Consider the following 18,729-nt stretch of genomic DNA (forward strand, 5'->3'; position numbering starts at 1 on the left):
GCTTCAGAAAACACTAGGATATGAGTTTCCACAGAGCATCCTTGAGCTGCTGGTTCCTCATGCTGTAGATGAGGGGGTTCACTGCTGGAGGAACCACCGAGTACAGAACAGACACCACCAGGTCCAGCCATGGGGAGGAGATGGAGGAGGGCTTCAGGTTGGCAAACATGGCAGTGCTGAGGAACAGGGAGACCACGGCCAGGTGAGGGAGGCAGGTGGAAAAGGCTTTGTGCCGTCCCTGCTCAGAGGGGATCCTCAGCACGGCCCTCAAGATCTGCACATAGGACACCACAATGAACACAAAACACCCAAATCCTAAACAGACACTAACCACAATAAGCCCAAGTTCCCTGAGATAGGAGTGTGAGCAGGAGAGCTTGAGGATCTGGGGGATTTCACAGAAGAACTGGCCCAGGGCATTGCCCTTGCACAGGGGCAGTGAAAATGTATTGGCCGTGTGCAGCAGAGCACTGAGAAACCCAGTGGCCCAGGCAGCTGCTGCCATGTGGACACAAGCTCTGCTGCCCAGGAGGGTCCCGTAGTGCAGGGGTTTGCAGATGGCAACGTAGCGGTCGTAGGACATGATGGTGAGAAGACAATACTCTCCTGAAAAAAAAAAGACAAACAGAAAGACTTGGGCAACACATCCCAAAAAGGAGATGGTCCTAGTGTCCCAGAGGGAATTGGCCATGGATCTGGGGACAGTGGTGGAGATGCAGCCCAGGTCGAGGAGGGCGAGGTTGAGCAGGAAGAAGTACATGGGGGTGTGCAGGTGCTGGTCCCAGGCTATGGTGGTGATGATGAGGCCATTGCCCAGGAGGGCAGCCAGGTAGATGCCCAGGAAGAGCCAGAAGTGCAAGAGCTGCAGCTCCCATGTGTCTGTGAACGGCAGGAGGAGGAACTGGGTGATGGAGCTGCTGTTGGACATTTGCTGCCTGTGGGCATGAGGACCTGTGCAAGGAGGAAAAGACAGTGGCATATCAGGGGAGACTTCTCTGAGGAAAATAAACAGGCTGTTTCTCATGGAAAACCCCCTCCCTGATGGAGGGATGTTTCCGCTCATTCTGTTTCTACCAACTGAAGAAAAGAGTTCATCACAGTTTAAAATGGAGTTTGGGCATTTAGTTTCCATGAACACAGCTCTGGGGCAAGACCCTCTGAGCTGGTGTCAGAACAAAAACTAACCCACACTCCCACCCCAACCCCAGAGAGCAAGAGCACCAGGGACAGGTGGAGAAACAGGGAAGGACACTGCAGTGCTACCAGAAAATATAGCAAGGACAGAAAGGCAAACGGGCATGCTGTGGAACCTTCTCCTGACCCAGCTGTGCTGCTGCCACTCACATAATGACACTGTAGAGCAAGTACTTTTAGCACCTTTTTTGTGTACCACGTTCCAGGACCCCTTCACCTGGAGGTCCAGCTGCTGAGGTGGAGACTTGTGACCTGGACCCCATGGCTTTGGGGCAGAAGGTCTGCTGGGGAGGAGAGGAGACCAGGGGTTGCACTGGGAAATGTGTCTGCACTGCAGGGGATTGCAGGGGGGTTCCTGAATCCTGTCCCTGGCATATCTGGTAGGAGCTCCTTCTCCCTGCCCATGTCTGTGCTGCCTGCAGCTGTGTGTCTGTCCCTGGGTCTGCTCCCTGTCAGTGTCACAGACCCCGTCCCACCCGCTGTGTGCTCAGCTCTGTCCTGCTCACACCTCCTGGCACTGCCAAGGGGCAGCTCTGTGTGTGCAGGGGCTCAGGAGCAGCTCAGACAAGTCCTAACGAGACCTGGGGTCTCAGTGTCTGCTCCAATGAGAGAAATAAATCCCCATCTCCACTGCACACCCAGACAAGCAAGAGTGGAAAACTGAAAGCACAGACTCCTTCCCTTGCAGCTGTTGCTGTCTCGATGTCGTTGGTCAGAAGGACCCTCTGCCATGTCTGTGGGGTTGATCTGGAGCTCTGAGCAGCCCTGACCCACACAGCCCCCTTCAACCCCACAAGCTCCCTGCCTGCCCTGCCGGGGGTCGCTCCTTCCACCCACAGCTGCTGCCGTGGGATCTCCCGGGCAGGCTGAGCGCTGACCCTGGCAGGCGGCAGAGTCCCTGCCCGGCACAGCCCTGGGGTGCAGGGACCCTGCTCTGCAGGACAGCCCTGGGCACCCTAGGTGCTCCCCCTTTGTATTAAACAATGAATTACTATGAGAATCAACTTTTCTTGTCCCATCATTAGACAGGACACCAGGAATGTTACAGCAAAGGATCTAATTCCTCCAAGCTGAAGGAGGAATATCTTCAGTTGAATGAGTTCATGCATTTTATCCTGGTTTTATACTCCTAGGTCTAGAGAGACATTCATCAATCTTTGGCCATGTCATGTCTGTGCTCTGCAGCAAAGCCTTTGCACACATGGGCTCTTGGACACTTGGTACCAGGTTTCTTGTGGCAGGTCAGAGCTGGGCTGGTGCCACAGCTGGGGTGGCTCAGCCCAGATGTGAGGCAATGTCCTCAGCCAGGGACCTGACTGGGGAGCTGGAGCTGTCAGTGCTGCAGACAGAGCTGTGACGCGGATGGAATGAACTGCCAGGCAGGGTGGCAGGAGTGAGTTCATCTGGTCTGCAAGGACAGCAGCTGCCAAGCACAGCAACAGTCCAGATCAAAACTCAGCCCAGACCTGTAAGGCAATTCAAGGGCCCCATAATGAGCTGTTACTACTGCAGGAACAGTTAAACGAGAAACAAAGTCACTGTGTGGCCACTGATGAATTTAATAAGGGAAAGCAGCGATATTCTGTGTCTCTTGCCCTCCTGCAGGTAAATAATGGAAAGTGGCTCAGTGATCCCCTCCGCCAGTTCCCTCAGAACCCTCGGGTGTATCCCATCTGGCCCCACAGACTTGTGGGTTTCCAAGTGGTGTAGCAGGTTGCCAACCATTTCCCCTTGGATCATTGGGGCTTCACTCTGCTCCTCATGTCTGTCTTCTGCTTCCAGGGGCCGGGTACCTGGAGCACAACCGTTCTGACTGTTAAAGACTGAGGTGAAGAAGGCATTTAGTACCTCAGCCTTTCCACCTTTTTCACCCCCCACCACCTGGCTTCCTCCTTTTGTGCTCTGCCCGCTCCAACAGTTTGTCACTTGGTTATATGGTCAGTTTATCCTCAAGCCACTGAGAGCTTCTGTAAGCGGTGAGACAGCACACAAAGCCCATCCCCTCTGCTGCCCACCCTTGGAGTTCCCTAGAAATCTCTACAAACCCACTAAAGGAGCAGCTTCACTGCTGTTCAGATCAGCCAGCCAGGTGAACACGGGGCTCTGGAACATACCACAGGGCAACAGGGCAGTCCCGAGGGGACATGAGGGCAAAGGGGGACCTGGAGACACCTGAGAGCACCCAGGTGCCCAGGGCTGAACTGGCCTGTTCCTCCCAACGGGACATGCTGCCCCTCGCTCCCCAGGCGCAGGGTCACAGTGGGGCCCTTTGTGACCTCACATGGTGACACCCACTGCCCTGCCTGTGCTCAGCGCAGCTGCAGCCCCAGCCCACACTGTCCGGCAGGACGGTGACGAGACAGGGTGTGAGCACGGAGCTGGCGAGAGCCCCCGAGCGTAGCCCACGTCTTTCATTGAGTTTGAGATTTAGAGAATCCTTTTGGTTGGAAGCGAACCTTTAAGATCATCGAGTCCAACCATACCCTCACTTTAGCTGCCCCTGGCAGACTTCCCTCTGCCCCCGGCAGCCTTGTGCTGAGGACTCCCCAAGTGCAGCCCACGTCTTTCCCGGCTGCCCTTGGCAGACTCGTGGTGTTTCACCAAGTCTTCCCAATTCCTCACCCATACCTCTTTCCCCAAACCCACGAGATGCCAGACAAACACCTCACCTGCCCCGTGGTGGCCCTGGAGGAGGACAGGGCTCCCCAGGAGAGCAGCTCTCCAGCAGAGCCCCAGGAGCTGTGCATGGCCCAGGACCTGGAGATGGGTGAGTGAGGGGCCCTGATTGTCTGGGCAGGGCGGGGGCCAGCGAGCGCTCCCTGCTCAACACCAGGACCACGTTTCCCTGCACGCTGGCAGGGGGGTTCCACAGGTGTTGGCCATGATGCTGCCTGAAGCCCAGGGCTGCTCCGAGCTGGGAGCCGGCCCCAGCACAGCCTGTGCTGGCAGAGGGGACCCAGCTCCTGCTGCAGGGCACGGGCAGCGAGAGGCAGCTGGGCAGGCAGGAGGCAGCCGTGCTGTGGGTCGGGGACCTTTCCTGCCCGTCTGAAGCGAGTTCCTCACCCGCTGCACTGGGGGCTTTCCCCGTCCTGCCTGGCTCCAGCATCGCAGCCCGTCTGCCGGGCACCCTCCAGCCCTGACATGCACGGGGAGACTGTGCCGGGGGATGATCCAGGTCAAGACTCCAGAGGGAAAGGAAGGTTGCTCAGGGCACAGAAGTCAGAGTGTAGAGTTGTTGCACTTTTGGCAAAGTGAGCAGGGGAACATGCTGTTTTCCAAAACTGCTCCTTGACCAGGAACTTTCAAGAGCAGTGTTAGGCTTCCCCCAGTTTTTCTGTGTGGGAGCTTAGAGCTTGTTTTCCTGGGTGCTCCTGTACAGAACTCAACTTTTAAATCTGCTTCTGTGCAAGAACATGGACTCATCTCTCTTCCAATGTGGTTTCTTGGCAGTCGTTGCTGAGGGAATGGCTCCGCCGCAGAGGATCCTCTTTCCCCCAGAGAAGATTTGCATGGCCTGGCAGCACAGCCAGAGAGCTGGAGCGGGACTGCACAACCTGGGCAACACGTGCTTCCTCAACTCCGTCCTGCAGTGCCTGACCTACACCCCGCCTCTGGCCAACTACCTGCTCTCTGGGGAGCACAGCCAGGCCTGTGAGTACTTTTGGCAACATTCCTTGCACATCCGTTGAGCAGGGCCCAAGGGCTCCCAGAATCTGGAAGCCGATCTAGGAGAAAAGTGGCCCTCCTTTGTCAGCTCCCTGAGTTGGTGTTCTCGGAACACTCAAGCCTAGAAGCAGCTTGTTGTATCTGGATGTGTTCATCTTCAGAAAGGCACCTCTTTCTATCCCAGGCTCTTGGTCCCTGTTCCTGCAAGTTAAACTCCTTTGCTTATTGCACAGAAAGCTTCCATCAGTTCAGCATCCCTCTGAAGAAAGTTTTCTGTGCATTAAAATGTCCCGGGCTTGTTGGGACTTGGGCACCTTGGGAGGAATGGAGAATTCTTAAACTGCAAGACCTCCATTAGGTTTCCCATCACTGTGGATATTTTGCAGACCTCAGGAGCTTCCCTCTCCCATTCCTCCCTCCCTCTCCAGGTCGCCGGAAAATCTTCTGCGTGATGTGCAGGATGGAAGAGCACGTTCAACAGGTCCTGCATTCCTCAGCCAGTGCCATCGAGCCTTGGGCTGTCGTTGATGTTCTCACACGTGAGTCCGTGCAGGTGCTGTGACATGATTGATGCCATTCTTGTAGGAGAGAACTAGTAACTTCTTCTTTCTTAGAAATAGGAGAAAATTTCGAGCATGGCAGGCAGGAGGATGCCCACGAGTTCTTACGCTGCATTGTGGATGCCATGCAGAGAGCTTGTCTGAGAGGAAACAGAGAGTAAGCAAGCAAATTGCCCAAGCCCTTTGTTCCCAAGCCCTTTGGAGTCCTTGATGTCCTCCCCTCAAGGAGAACTATGCCCAGGGCTTTCAGACAAAGCCAGACTCTGGGAGGAGATAACTCCACCTTCCCGTTGGTTTGCAGCTTGGACATCTCCTCTCAAGCCACTACCATCGTCCATCAGATCTTTGGGGGCTTTCTGAGATCCAGAGGTACTTTTCCACAGCTATTGCTCTCCTTGGAATTGTCTGTGCCCTCCTGTCTGCCTGCAACAACAGCCGATGGTGTGATTGGTGCAGTGGGTGTGAAGAGGGTAACCCGGCACAGTCAGTTGACTTCCCCTGTTGCTGAGCATTTCCATCTGCCTTCCAGTCACATGCTGGAGCTGCCAAGCGGTGTCCGATTCCTACGAGGCCTTCCTGGATGTTCCTCTGGATATCAAAGTAAGAGAGTTTGTAATTGTGCTTCAAGATGTCCCAAGACCCCTGTAGCTTTCCAGATTCTACACAGTTGGCTTAAGACTGTATCTGACAAGAGAGGTTGGTGGTGGGCAGGAGGTGGAATGGACTGTGCTCTGCAGAGGCCATGGCAGGGGTCATGGTGCTGGTTTCAGCTGGACAGGCACACGTGCCCCTCTCTGCACTGTGACGTACCCTCCTCCTTCTTCCCTTGCCCTCCCTCAACACCCGTCTGGCTCCCAGGCTCGTGGGGGTGTTGTTTCCATCACTGGTGACACCCATACCATCGTAGCTGAACTGTGCAGTGCCACAAAGAGGTGGAGAACCCTAGGAATCCCTGAGAAATGAGGGAGATGTTCAGCATCACACCCTCTTTCTGCCTCCTGGGCACTGCTTGCGGGTTCACAGTGGGTGTCCTCAGCGTCATCAAGCTGTTTTTTTTGCGTAAACTCCTCGTAACTGTTTGGGTGTGGGAATTTCCCAGAGCTCAGGGCTCTCCCTTCTCACTCCTCCAGGCAGCCGCATCTGTCACCGCAGCTCTGGAAGACTTTGTGAAACCTGAGCACCTGGATGGTGAAAACTGCTTTAAATGTAGCAAGTAAGGCTATTATTGATGATGTATTCATACTGGATCCTGTGCGAAGGTGTCATTGAGCAGAAGTCAGCTTTTCACATTGGATTAAGGCACAGTAATGAGACACAGGTTTTTAAACATGGCATTATGGTACTGAATAGCCTTAAAAGAGCACAGGGATGTGTGAGACAGGAAAGGCTGTCTGGCCTTTGGGGGAAAAAATGGTGTGTTTCAGCCCTTGGCTCTGTCCTGGCTTTCAAGGTGTGACAAGACGACTGCCGCCTCCAAGAGGTTCACAGTCCATGGCGCGCCCAAGGTTCTCACGGTGTGTCTGAAGAGGTTTGAAGCCTTCACCGGCGACAAGATCAGCAAGGTGTGTGCACAACTGGAGTGCAACATTCTCTTCCTGGAGCGGGTTTCCCAAAGCTGGACGCTCTGTCGCAAGCTGCTCATGTTGAGATTTTCATGTTCCCTTCTGGGGACAGTTCCTGTGGGAAGACAAATGTGTCCTCTGCTCCCACAGAGCTGCTTTGGTCCAGATGAGTTTCCTGCCACCCAACTCATGACATATTGCTGTGTCCTGAAGTGTTCCAGGGTCATTGCTGAGCCCTCCTGGTCTCTCCGTAGGTTGTGGAGTATCCCCAGTACCTGGATCTTCGCCCGTACATGTCTCAGGCAGCCAGAGAACCGCTCCTCTACTCATTATACGCCGTCCTGGTGCATGAAGGTGACAGCTGCCGTGCAGGACACTACTTCTGCTACATAAAGGTGAAAAGCGACTTCCTTCTGAACAAAGGAAAAATGTATCCTGGGGAAAACTGACTTTCCTGGCCGTGTTACTGACAGCCAAGGATTTGAGGGGAGAAGGTTTCCTCAGGGGCTGGAATGCATATGTTTTGAACACTTCTGGTTTGGCAGTTTTTGGCCTGTGTTTTGTGGAGAAGCCGTGCCATTCATCTCCAGATATCGACGCTTTTCTTTGCAGGCCAGTGATGGACTGTGGTACCACATGAATGATGAGACTGTGAATCTTTGCGACAGTGACACAGTCCTCAGGCAGCAAGCCTATTTACTGTTTTACATCAGGTAATCACAAGTTTAAACTGTGTTCAGAACACATTTCCTTTTCCTGGCTTTGCTATTTTTCTTCTCATCCTCCTGAGCGTTTCTGTCATAGCAGACAATTACCACCTGCATTGTTCAGCCCAACCACATTTCCCATTTGTGGTCTTAGTTGCATCTTCTTCCTGTCATATAAACTGTTCCAAGAAAATGCCGGAACCCAGAGGAGGCTGCAAGAACAGCCCTCAACAAAGATCCCTCTTTTTTTCCCCAGGTGCTCTGATTTGGAAGTTGGACAAAGGGCTTCTTCCTCACCAGCACCACCAGAAGCCCGTTCCCTCCTCAGTCAGCGGGCGGCCGGCAGCAAGCAGGTGCGTTCTGTGGGACCGCAGCATCTGCCCCATAGGACTAAGGCGGCTGTGAGGAGGTGGTCAGGGCACCAGATGGACAGCGGGTTTCTTTTGGGAATCTTGGCAGCGCTCTCTTTTCCCTCCCACGCGGCAGCTTTCTGCACAGTTGCAGCACGGCTCCCACGCCCAGCATCCACCTGGATCCATCCCATTTGTCCTCCCTGGCCCCTCTGCAGCCTCCAGGAGCCTTTGAGAGGCCCTTAGCTGTCCCCTCACAGCTTCTGGGGGTTCTCCACTGGTGGGTCCGGTCAGGAGGAAAGGGCAGGAGCTTCTCACAGCTCTCTTTGCAGGACATGGTGGGGGGCATGGAGGACTCTCCAGAGGACAGCAGCTCATCCGCACCAACCATCACCAGCCAGCAAAGCCGGGCAAGAGCGCAGGAGGCAGCTGCAGGCTGGCCGTGCCCCATCTGGCCAGGCAGGATCAACAGCAGCTCCTCCGTGGGCTCCTGCTTGCGTCACTTCTTCCACGGCTTTCTCAGGCTGGTGTTCAGAAGGAAAGCTGCGTGCCCACTGCGCTGTCACCCCCGTGAGCGTGTGCTCCACTCTGCACGAGAGGACAGCAGCAAAGAGGAGCAGGGATTCAGCCCTTCTGCCCACTGCCAGGAGAACGGTGCCAGGGAGAGGCCCAGGAGCAGATCCCCGCACTGGGGCAAGGATCTCCGCAGCTGGGTTGTGGAGACCGGGGACTACGAACACTCAGACAGGAGGAGGGGGAGAACCAGTCCCCTGAGCTGTGATCCCACTCACAGGGACGAGGCAGCTCCAAGACCCTCCGATGGCAGCGCCCAGCCTGCACCAGCACCTCCAGTGTCCTCCACCAGCAGCTCCCAGTCTCTTCCTGCCACCAGAGCTGCTCAGGGGCAAACCCGGCCAAGGCGGGGAGATCGGAGCAGATCCCCGCGGTGGGACTATGATCTCCGCAGCCGGTTTCTGGAGATCACAGACCAGCATCGCTCAGCAAGGAGGACGAGGAGCTGGAGAACAAGTCCTCCACGGTGTGACCGAGCCCTAAGGCATGATGCAGCTCCAGGGCCCTCCAGCGGCAGCTCCCGGTGTCGTTCTGCACCCACAGCTGCTCGGGGGCAGACCCAGCTGAGGCAGAGGGAGCGGAGCAGATCCCCGCGGCGCCGCTATGATCTCCACAGGCAATTTGTGGAGATCACGGACTGTGACCCCTCAGCACAGAGGAGGAGGAGGAGCAGGAAGGCTTCAGTGCCCTGGAGATGCAGATGAGGAAAGCGGTTGGTGGTGACGGGGACAGATTGCAGCCTGGATGAGGGAGGACACAGCATCTGACGCCTGTGATGCTGGAGAGGAGGAAGAGGAGGAGGAAGAGTCCAGGAAGCAGCAAAGCTGCCCCAGCAGGGACCAAGCTGCCCCAAGTGCACCAGCAGCCAGTGCTGCCTGTGGCAGGAAGAGCTCAGAGAGCCCTTCCAGAGCCACGGGCAGCTCTGCCGGCCGGCCCGCCTGCCCACAGGCCCTGGAGGAAGAGCTGAACCTGCGTGCTACGGCTGGGATCGCTGCTCAGAAACACTCACTGGGCACCAGCGGGCAGAAAAGCCAAAGACACGGTTAAAAACAAACTCTTGTTGGCCTCGTGTGTCTCATTTATGGGATGTTTGCTTCTCTGTGGGTTTTGAGGCAATTGGAGAAATCCCCATTCTGAGAAGTCTCTGTGGTGGGTTTTGGGAGCTGTGTGTTGTGTGTGCCCATCTTGCCGTCCCTTCTGTTTCAATGTGGAGTTGTAAGGAGCCATTGGAAGGGGGAATGTTGTTTTTGGAACTGATCTGGCACCTGACCCCAGCAGGGGAAGGACTCAGAGACATCAGCCTACGAATCCGTAACGTAAAACAAAGTCCATTTGAAATAATCCCAGAATCCAAACTGATTACTGTATTTTAAAAGTTAATCTAGGGGGAAGGGTAACCAAAGAGCCAGGAATCCATATTTTGAATAAATCAGTAAGGTTAGAGGGTTGTTAGAATTAGATGAATGAGACAGGTAGACTGAGGCAAGCAGTGGGTAGTCTGTAACCCTGCAGCACCAGCCGACGGGGAGCAGGGGAGGGATGTGCAGCTGGATCGGTGGATATGTAAGCGGGGGGTTTTGTCCTATTCCCGGTGCCTGTCTTTGGGTAGAACACCTGGTCTTGCCAAATGGTTTATAAAATACACTTTGCTGAGAGATCCTGCCCGGGCTCTTCTCTTGGCGAGGCGATTGTTTCCTACAGCAGGATTTGCAGCAGAAGGTTGGCAGGACAAGAGGCCCCTGCGGTCAGAAAGCACAGCAGACACTGGAACGTGGGGTCACGGGCACCAAACACAGCTTGGGTGGGAACCAAGAGGGTGCCCTCATGGTCAGGGCCCAAAGCGCCATCTGTAGCATCTGCCCGTCCTTCTGAGTGCCCAGAGCCTCCTTCCTGGGGCCAAATCCTCATGTTTAGGGTCCCCACGTGTCTTTCATCACCCATGGCCTTTGCTCAGGGCCCACAGCCTCATTTTCAGGTGGAGTTCACTGCCCGGCAACAACCACCTGGAAGTCTGTGGCCAGTCAGTGGATGAAATGCAGCCAATCACATTTGAGGAGGCGGGGCAAGTCATGTGATTGAAATGTAAGCAGCCAATCAAGCTTTGAGACCTGCAGGACAGTTGGCGACAGTGGGACAAACTGGGCAGTGATCAGGGGCAGGCTGTGCTGGCGCAACAATCGCACCTGGTGGGAGTGCGGCACATGGATGATTGACAAACGGTCTGACCAATCATTTGGTGGCGAGAGCAAGTGGGAAATCCCAGACAGCCAATCAGAGGAAACAGTGCCTCAGGGAAGGCAGACACTATGGAGGGAGTGACCCCTCAGGCAGCCAATCAGAGAAAGCATCGCCTCAGGGCAGGGTGGGCCCCAAACCAGGGGAGAGTCACAGCCCAGGCAGCCAATCAGCTGCAGGATCAGCTCAAGGGAGGAGACTGACAGCCCTCCCGACCAATGGTGGCGCAGCCCAGGTGGTTGCTGTGCGGGCGGCCAGGGTGAGTTTTGCCGTGGGGGCCGTGGAGCTGCCCCAAGGCTGAGCAGCCCCGGCCCAGCCCTGGGGCCCTTTTTCCTCCCTCTGGGGCCCTGGGGCTGTTGTGCTGCCTCTGGCTCAGGTGTGCGTGGGCTGCTCTGGCCTTGTTCTCCTGGGCGGGGGAGGGGGCAGGGGCACTTGCTGGAGAGGAGCTGCTGGGGCTGGAGCTGGAGAGAGCAGGAGAAGGGGAAGCAGCTGGAGGGTGAAGTGCAGGGATCCCCACAGCTGCTGCTCCAGCTGCACAGAGACAGCTGCCCCTCTGGGTGAGGAAGAGTCCCTGTGAGCAGCCTCAGCAGAGCAGATCACAAACGTGCCCCGCAGGGTCTGTGTCAGTGAGGAAAATTACTGTACGGCCGTAGAGTGTGTGTGTGTGGTGTGTATCCGGGAAGCCTCGTGGTGTAAGAGCTGTAGAACACCGATGTGTTCTCTTAGGTGCAGGATGGGCGAGCGACTGGAGCTACAGAATAGGAGGGGAGGAGAAGACAGACAGACAGAAGTGCCTGAACTCCACAGCTTGCCTGGCAGTGCAGAGAGCAGGAAGTGCGGTGAGTCCTGGGCCCTTGGGGACATTTCACCCTGTTTTGTGTCCCAGTCCCTCCCTGCTCCCTCCTCTTTCCTGCTGTGCCCTTCTTCCTCTTCATCTCTTCTCCCTCTGTCCCTCTGCTGCTTCCTCACCTATTCCTCCACCCTTCTGAATCTCTGTGCAGGGTTTCTCGTATCTCCCTCTCCGTCTCCATTCCTCTGTGTTCTCATCATCCCTGGTTTCTCTTTGTCGTCATTCTGGTCTGTTGCTCTGTCCTGCTCCGTGCCCCATCATTTCTCACTGTATCCCTCTGTCCTGCTCCCTGCACCTGTTCCTGCCCCTCTTCTTTTTTATTCCCTCTCCATCTTGCTGCCCACCCCAGGATTTTTTCCCCAATCTCTGTCCTGCCCCCAACCCTTGTTGTTGTTTGTCTCTCCTGCTCCCTTTCTGTCTTTCTGCCTGTCTTCCCTTTCCCTGTTCTTCTTTCTCCATCTCTGTCCAGATTACTGCTCCTTTTCCTTCTTGATGTCTTTCTGTCCTGGTTTTCTTTCTGTCTTCCTTGCCTGTTCCCAGTCCCATCCTTTCTCACTATATCTCCCCTGTCCAGCTGGCTCTGCCTTTTCTTTGTCTTCTCTTCCTCTTTCCTGCTCCTCAGCCCTCTTTTCCTCTTCCTTCAGCTCATTGCTGCATGTTTCCCTTTTCCAGTCTCTTCATTTTGATCCGAACTTTGCTTTATTTCTCAGTCTTTCTTTTTGTCTCTCCATCTGTACATCCCCCTCCCTGTTTTTCTCTACCCCCTTCCTGCTTCTCCTCCTCCCCCCTCCCTATCCCTCTGTCCTGCTCCTCAGCCCTGCTGTTTCTTCCTCCCTGTCTCATCATGGCTCCTTGTCCCTTTCTGCCTTGATCTCTCCATCTCTCCATACTTTTTCCTGTGTGTTTCTTTCTCTCTCAGCTCCTCTGTCTTCTCTCTTGTCTCATTTGTCTCTCTCTAGTCCTCTGTCCTTCTCCCCAGCAGCTTCAACTGAATGACCAGGTGTCCGTGCACTCTGGTGTTTCCTCATCCCTGCCCTGGGGAAGATCTGTGTCTGTAGGGCTGGGGATCATTTAGGAGCTGGTCTCCCTGTGCAGACAGCAGAGCTGGGTGCAGCTACAGCAGAGGTTGTTCTCAGCTGCTGCTTATGCAGCTTGTTGGAAGAGCGGCTGTGGTTCTTCTTTGGAAGGGAGGTTTCTTGTTCTGTGCTTACTGCTCCTCGGGACCCTGCACAGGAGCGGTGTTGGGGTCTGCAGGGACGGGTGGGACCTGCTGTGATTCCTGGTGAATGTGAACTCAACTTGTCCTTATGTCCTCGAATGAAACCAGACTGACTGTAGATGGTTTTCTTGCCTGTTTCAGTTCCAAACTACATGTTTGGCACTAAAACAAATGAGACTTTGTGCTGTTTTCCAGATGTCAGTGACTGCGAATCAGCTGAGAACATCACTGCCTTATGTACCAGGGCAGGTGGTCTGTGATCAGGGATGTGGACTTGCATAGCAGTGCTTTTATGAACATTTTATGGTCTTGCCACTTGAAAGCCCTTCATTTTCCTAGAAATTTTAAGATGATATTTCTTATTTGGAGGTTCAGACTCTGGTTGGACTTGATGTTGAATGGTCCATATAATGGGGTCCATAAAATAAGAATCTCGCTTCCTTGTTGTTTTCTTACACTGTCTGAATTTGGTAAGCGAAATAAAGAGTGGTTGACAGTGTCTGTTTTTTGAGAGTAACGTATTCCTGACTCTCTCTCTTTGTATGGTGAAGGTTTCTGCCTGCACTATGATTTTGCTGGGCTGTGAGGCTGTGTTGGAGCAGCAGAGGTAAGAAGTGGTGGCTTTAAAGGCATTGAAGCTGTGGCAAAACTAGCAGGAAAAGCTCATTTCTTCCTAGAGAGCTGCCTGACAAAAATAGTTACAAGTAAAGACCCTTGAAGTTGGCTTTATTTTTTTTTTAATTTACTCTTAATATGGAGCTTTTGGTATTGATTGATTGATTGATTGATTGATTTCTGGGAAGCAAGAAGTGAGAGCCTGTGCACTCCCATAGGCAGCGCTGCCTCCCAAATAGGTGCACCCTTCTCCAATTTCTGTTCCTTCCATGCTCGTGTAGCACAAGGCCATGCAGTAGTGTGTAGATGTGGTGATTCCAATGTGACTATGAGGTCACAGCCCCACGGTGACGTGCTGTGCTGTGTCTTGGCAGCAGCAGCATCATGGTGCGAGCGTGGGGCCATGGTCCTCACCCTCCTCCTCCTCCTGGTGTCCCTGCCAGCCCGGGACGCCCAGGCTGCTCCAGCCGAGCGCAGGGAGCAGGTGGGCGGGCAGGGGCAGCACCAGCCCCAGCAGCTCAGCAGGGCAGCAGTGGGGCCAGGGCTGGGGCCGGGGCCGGGAGAGCAGCCGGGCTGGGCCGGGCAGGGCGAGCCAGGCAGCACCAGGGTGTGGGCAGGGGGCAGACGCCCCGCAGGGAGGGGAGAGGGGCTGCGGCTGCTTCAGGGGCAAGTTCTGGGCAAGCAGGGGCTGGGAGTGGTGGCACAGCGGCAGAAACCAGCACTGAGTCCCTGTGGGGCCCTCCCTGCCCCCCAGCCTCGTGCCACACAGCCCCATCCCAGGGCACGCTTTGAGCCTTTGGGCCTGTTTCAAATCAAAGCTGGGATTGCTTTGGCCCTTTGGGCCAGTTTTGAGCTAAATCTGGGCACATTTGTGCCCTTTGGGGTCGTTTCTGCCTAGATCTGGGAGTTCTTTGTCTTTGCAGTCCAGTTTATACCCAAATCTGTGGGTGTTTGGGCCACTTTTGGCTGTTTTTTACTCAAATCTGGGCATACTTTGACTTTCTGGTCCAATTTCACTCCAAATCTGGGGATGTTATACCCCTTTTTGGCCAGTTTTGATCCAAATCTAGTGGTGCTTTGGTTTTTCTGGCACTTTTTACCCGATATGCTCAGGTGCTTTTGCCCTTTTTTTCCCCTAATGGAGGTGCCGTGTTCCCAAATACAGAATATTTTTACCTTTGCCAGCAGTTTTGCTCCCAAATGTGGAGGTTTTTGCCTCTTTTGGCCACTTTTTGCCCAAATACTCAGAATCTTTTGCCTGTATTGGCCAATTTAGCCCCCAAATATTTGGAATATTTAGTCATTTTTCCAGTTCTGTCCCAAAATAGGGCTATTTCTCTGCAATATATGGGCATTGTTGTCCTAAATATGTTGTGCTGTGTTTTGTTTTGTTTTTTCTCTCTTCTTTATGTCCTCTTTTACTCGAAATGCAGGAGTATTGCTCTGTGAGCCTGGAAACCTCTCTGATCTGTGCTTGACTCCAGGCCATGGCATTGGCAGAGCTGATCGAGCTTCTCAGCTGGATCCTGGTTATGAGCCTTGGGCTGTCCCAGAGGTAAGTTGTCACTGTCTGTCTGCTTGAGGGAATAAACACTCATATTTTAATAGGTTATTCATGTGTGATTGTACCCAAGATCATCTCAGAGGCTTTTCAAAAGCTTTTTGTGCCTTGGTGGTGTTACACAGACAGGTCATAAATACTATTTGCCTGAAAACCTGCTAGGTCTCAGCAAAAAGGTCACCCATGTTCCATTTCTAGCTGTGGGAACGTACACCTTTGTATGTGTCCTGTGTCATTACCTCACCTCCTCCCATCACTGCAGGTGACTGAGGAAGAAGGAGATCACAACATGCCATGGAAGCTCCTCACCCATGTTTGACTCCCTGTTTGGTTCTTGCAGTCCATGGTGATCAAGCCTCTTGGTGTAATCCTGTTCCTGAGCCTGGGGGCAATCCCGGGGTAAGTGTTCAGTCTTCATTGGTCACTGGCCTTTTGCATTTGCTAATATTTGGTTTATTATTTGTTAACATTTTCCTGCAATAGTTGAGTCTTGCAGTAGCCAGCAGGCTCTTTGCTAGAAGAAACATGGATGATCATTTTTTGCCCTGGTGCTCCATGCTTTCGTTTTGTGTGTGTGAGAGGTTTCCTGGTCAGAAGGCCCTGAGAGCCCCCATGTTTGTCCATCTGGTTCTTGAGGGGTGTTGCATGTGGCCTGGACACAGTAGTTTGGAAGCTGCCAGGTCCCAGCCAAGGGATCTGCAGCCCCTCTGCAGCTTTGGAAATTTCAGCATGCGTCTGGGCCCCATGTTGTTGCCTGACCCCCGTCCAGGCACTGCAGGTCACTGAGGACAAGGTAGATTACAACGTGAAATGGAAACGCTTTTCCTTTCTCCTTGATTCCAGCCGTCCCTGTAGGCAGCGGCTACTTGACTTCTTGAACTTGAGTCTGTCCGTGAGCCTCAGGGCGATCCCACAGGTACGACCTTGGAACAAATGAGCGTTTACATGTTAATTTTCTGTTCCTCTGAAATTTAGCTTTCTACTTTCTTGGCTGACGCTCGGTCACGCAGAGGGGAAGTGGGTCCGCCTCAGTGCTGTACCCCAGAGGGCTCTGCCTTGCAAAGCTCTTTGCCAACTGCTCCATCTCTGCACTGCTCGCAATGCCGGCTACCGAGCCAGCAGCAGGTTGGGGCTGAGTTTAGAGCTGGGTGAGCTCCAGGGAGTCCTTTCTCCTGACAGCTCCAGGCCTGGTCAGTGGCCACCGCAAGTGCTGGATAAATGTTGGCAAGATGCTCCTGATGGAAAGGGAGAGAGGAGCTGCCACTGGGATGGGTTTGGATCCTGAGGACACAGCGGTGGGTGACAGGGGTGGCCATTGCGGAGGGCCAGTGTGAGCTCTGGTGCTGCTGTCTCCAGGTTGGATCACCAGACCCAGGCCACCATGCTGGTTCACCAGATCTTTGGCGGATCCCTGTGGTTCTGTGTTGAGCGCTGGCTGCCAGGTCCTGGGCCTGTGACTCTCAGGGCAGCGGTTACCCTGAGAGCCTTGCAGTAAAAACCTTTTGGGAAAACTGCTGAGTGTGTGTAACTTACCCAGAGGTGCAGCTGGTCAGTCTTGTGGTTCCTGTGGGTTGTGGTGTGTGTTGTAGTGATGAAAAAAGCTGTTGGCTGGGGGCCCCCAGCTCTTTGCCACCAGCTGAGTAGCCCATGTTGGCAGTTATGTACCAGCACTTGCTGTCCCAGCACACAGTGGAATTGCACACTGTGAATCCTGGTGCCGACATCCCAGAGCCCAAAGCTGGAGAGGGGGAAGATGGCAGCTGCCTGTGCTGTGCTGGGGTGGTGTTGGTGCAGGTGTTGTGCCAGGGTGTGCTTACTGCTCTTGCTTTTGCAGTGAAGTTCTCAGTGTGCAAGAGCATCTGGGAGACCTCTGACCCTTTCCTGGACCTGGTGCTGGAGATCAGGTAGTGGGGCAGGGTGTGGGTGGGGGGAGCTGTGCTCTCACAGGGGATGTTCCTGCAGCTGCACCGTTACTGCTCTCGAGGCTGCGTAACTGCCAGTGTCAGGCAGGGTGCAGGCAAGAGGGAAGCAGCTTCTGTTGTTGTGCTGCCTCTGTCTGGCAGAGCAGAGCCTGTTGCCTGAGCATGAGCCACGACTCCTCCATTGAGGCTCCACGGGACTGGGGACAGTACAGCCGTCCCTCATGGCATGCTGGCCAGTGCCTGGCTGGGGTCAGGCTCAGGGCTTTGGTGCAGTCTGTGGCCCTGTGCTCATGCTCTGTTTTATCTCTCGGGGCCAGCGTCTCTGATCAGGTGCAAAAAGCTGTGACCAACAGACCCATGTCTTCACCAGTGACAGGCCAGGTGAGTCCTGAAGGCTGTTCTGGGCCAGAGCTGCAGGGAGCTGCTGCCCCTCTGCCTGCTCTGCGAGGGCAGGTGTGCTGCAGCTTGGCAGGGAGGCAGGCACTGCACCCAATGGACAGGTGTGAGGGAGGATGACTTGCAGGAAGGATCCTGCTCAGTTAAGAGTTGCTGTGTGAGCTTGGAGGGGATGGGATTGCAGTATCACCCTGTGTCCTTGGCACAGTGATTCCGCCTGGAGGCCCAAAAAGCTGCTCGCCCTCCTGCAGCTGCCTCCTGTGCCCAGAACAGTTCAGAGCTCCTGCAACACCAGCAGCACAAGTGGGGCCAAAGCAGAGCTGTCCTGGCAGAGCTCCTGGGAGAGCAAGCAGTCACCTACCTCACCCAAGCTACTGCTGGAGCCCATCCCCAGCCAGGAGCCCAGGGGCAGTGGGGAGAATGCTGAGACCCTGGAGAGGGACTCCTGCAGCAGCGGTGCTGCCAGCCCAGTGCACGGCACAGCGGGGATCTGCCCAAGGCATCCCAGAAGGCCGAGGGTGGAACCAGGAGCTTTTGCACCTCTCAGGAATCAGGCTGTGGCATGGACCTCCCTACTATCTCCAGCACCAAGATGGCTGCACCCAAAGACTCCTAACTGGCAAAATTGAAATCCTCCCTGTTGGCCAGTGCTGCTTGGAGATGAACATCACCATGTCACCACCACCAGCCATGAAGCTGGTACTTTCTCCCAAAAAGTGAGTCTGAGCTTCTGCCTGGAGTCTTCGACAGGTGCCTTGTGTCTTCTGAGCTGGAGATTGTGTTGGGGAGAGTGTAGACTCAGCCCCAGGGCTGCAGCAGTTGCTCTGGTTTGGGGTACAGGGCCAGGTCCCTGCTGTTGTTCCCATCCCTGATTAAGGCTGGAGAAACGCCCCCTGTCTTCTTGCTCAGGACAGAGGGGCGCTGTGCCAGTCCCTGGAGCGGGGTGGCCTCACCAATCTTCTCTGAGTGTCTTGTCCCCTGGGGCGATGGGAGCAGGTGACTCCCCAGCTGGAGGCTGCAGAGTCTCCTCCTCCCCACGCAGGGGCTGGGACTGGCCCTCTGGGCGCCGCTGTGCAACCAGGGCTCAGGACAGTGCGTTGGGGTTTCTGTTGTTTAAATTTCCTTCCTTCCTTTTTTCGTTTCTGCTTCTAACAGAAAACACTTCTGATTTGTTGACCACCCCACACTTTCCTCTCCCCTTCTGTGTCTTTACCCTTCTTTTTTCTCTGGGCTCACCTTCTTATTTTCTTCTCTTGCCTTATGGAATCCTCTTTTCTTTAGATCACCAAGTTTGTTGGTTTTTTTTTTTTCATGTCAAT

General features: G+C 54.6%; 2 protein-coding genes across 2 annotated transcripts; one reads left to right on the top strand and one right to left on the bottom strand.

Moving 5' to 3' along the window:
- Nucleotides 1–13: 13 nt before the first annotated feature.
- On the bottom strand, nucleotides 14–928 carry LOC309452122 (olfactory receptor 14A16-like; the record flags this gene model as incomplete). Its single annotated transcript, XM_082076801.1, has 1 exon — nucleotides 14–928. One exon carries the CDS (start codon nucleotides 926–928, stop codon nucleotides 14–16), a length of 915 nt encoding a protein of 304 aa, XP_081932927.1.
- A 3,730-nt stretch (nucleotides 929–4,658) lies between these two features.
- LOC309452124 (ubiquitin carboxyl-terminal hydrolase 42-like) lies at nucleotides 4,659–18,126 on the top strand (the record flags this gene model as incomplete). The annotated part of the gene is made up of 15 exons (XM_082076802.1): nucleotides 4,659–4,845; nucleotides 5,289–5,399; nucleotides 5,475–5,577; nucleotides 5,722–5,789; nucleotides 5,950–6,020; nucleotides 6,551–6,633; nucleotides 6,871–6,982; nucleotides 7,237–7,377; nucleotides 7,595–7,695; nucleotides 7,946–8,042; nucleotides 15,433–15,491; nucleotides 16,449–16,534; nucleotides 16,927–16,996; nucleotides 17,332–17,395; nucleotides 18,059–18,126. Coding segments are annotated over 15 exons (1,421 nt in total), but the record flags the coding sequence as incomplete, so codon positions are not given.
- Nucleotides 18,127–18,729: the final 603 nt, after the last annotated feature.

The sequence above is a fragment of the Streptopelia decaocto genome, assembly GCF_964273445.1.
Source record: "Streptopelia decaocto genome assembly, contig: HAP1_SCAFFOLD_344, whole genome shotgun sequence".
Classification (NCBI taxonomy): domain Eukaryota; kingdom Metazoa; phylum Chordata; class Aves; order Columbiformes; family Columbidae; genus Streptopelia; species Streptopelia decaocto.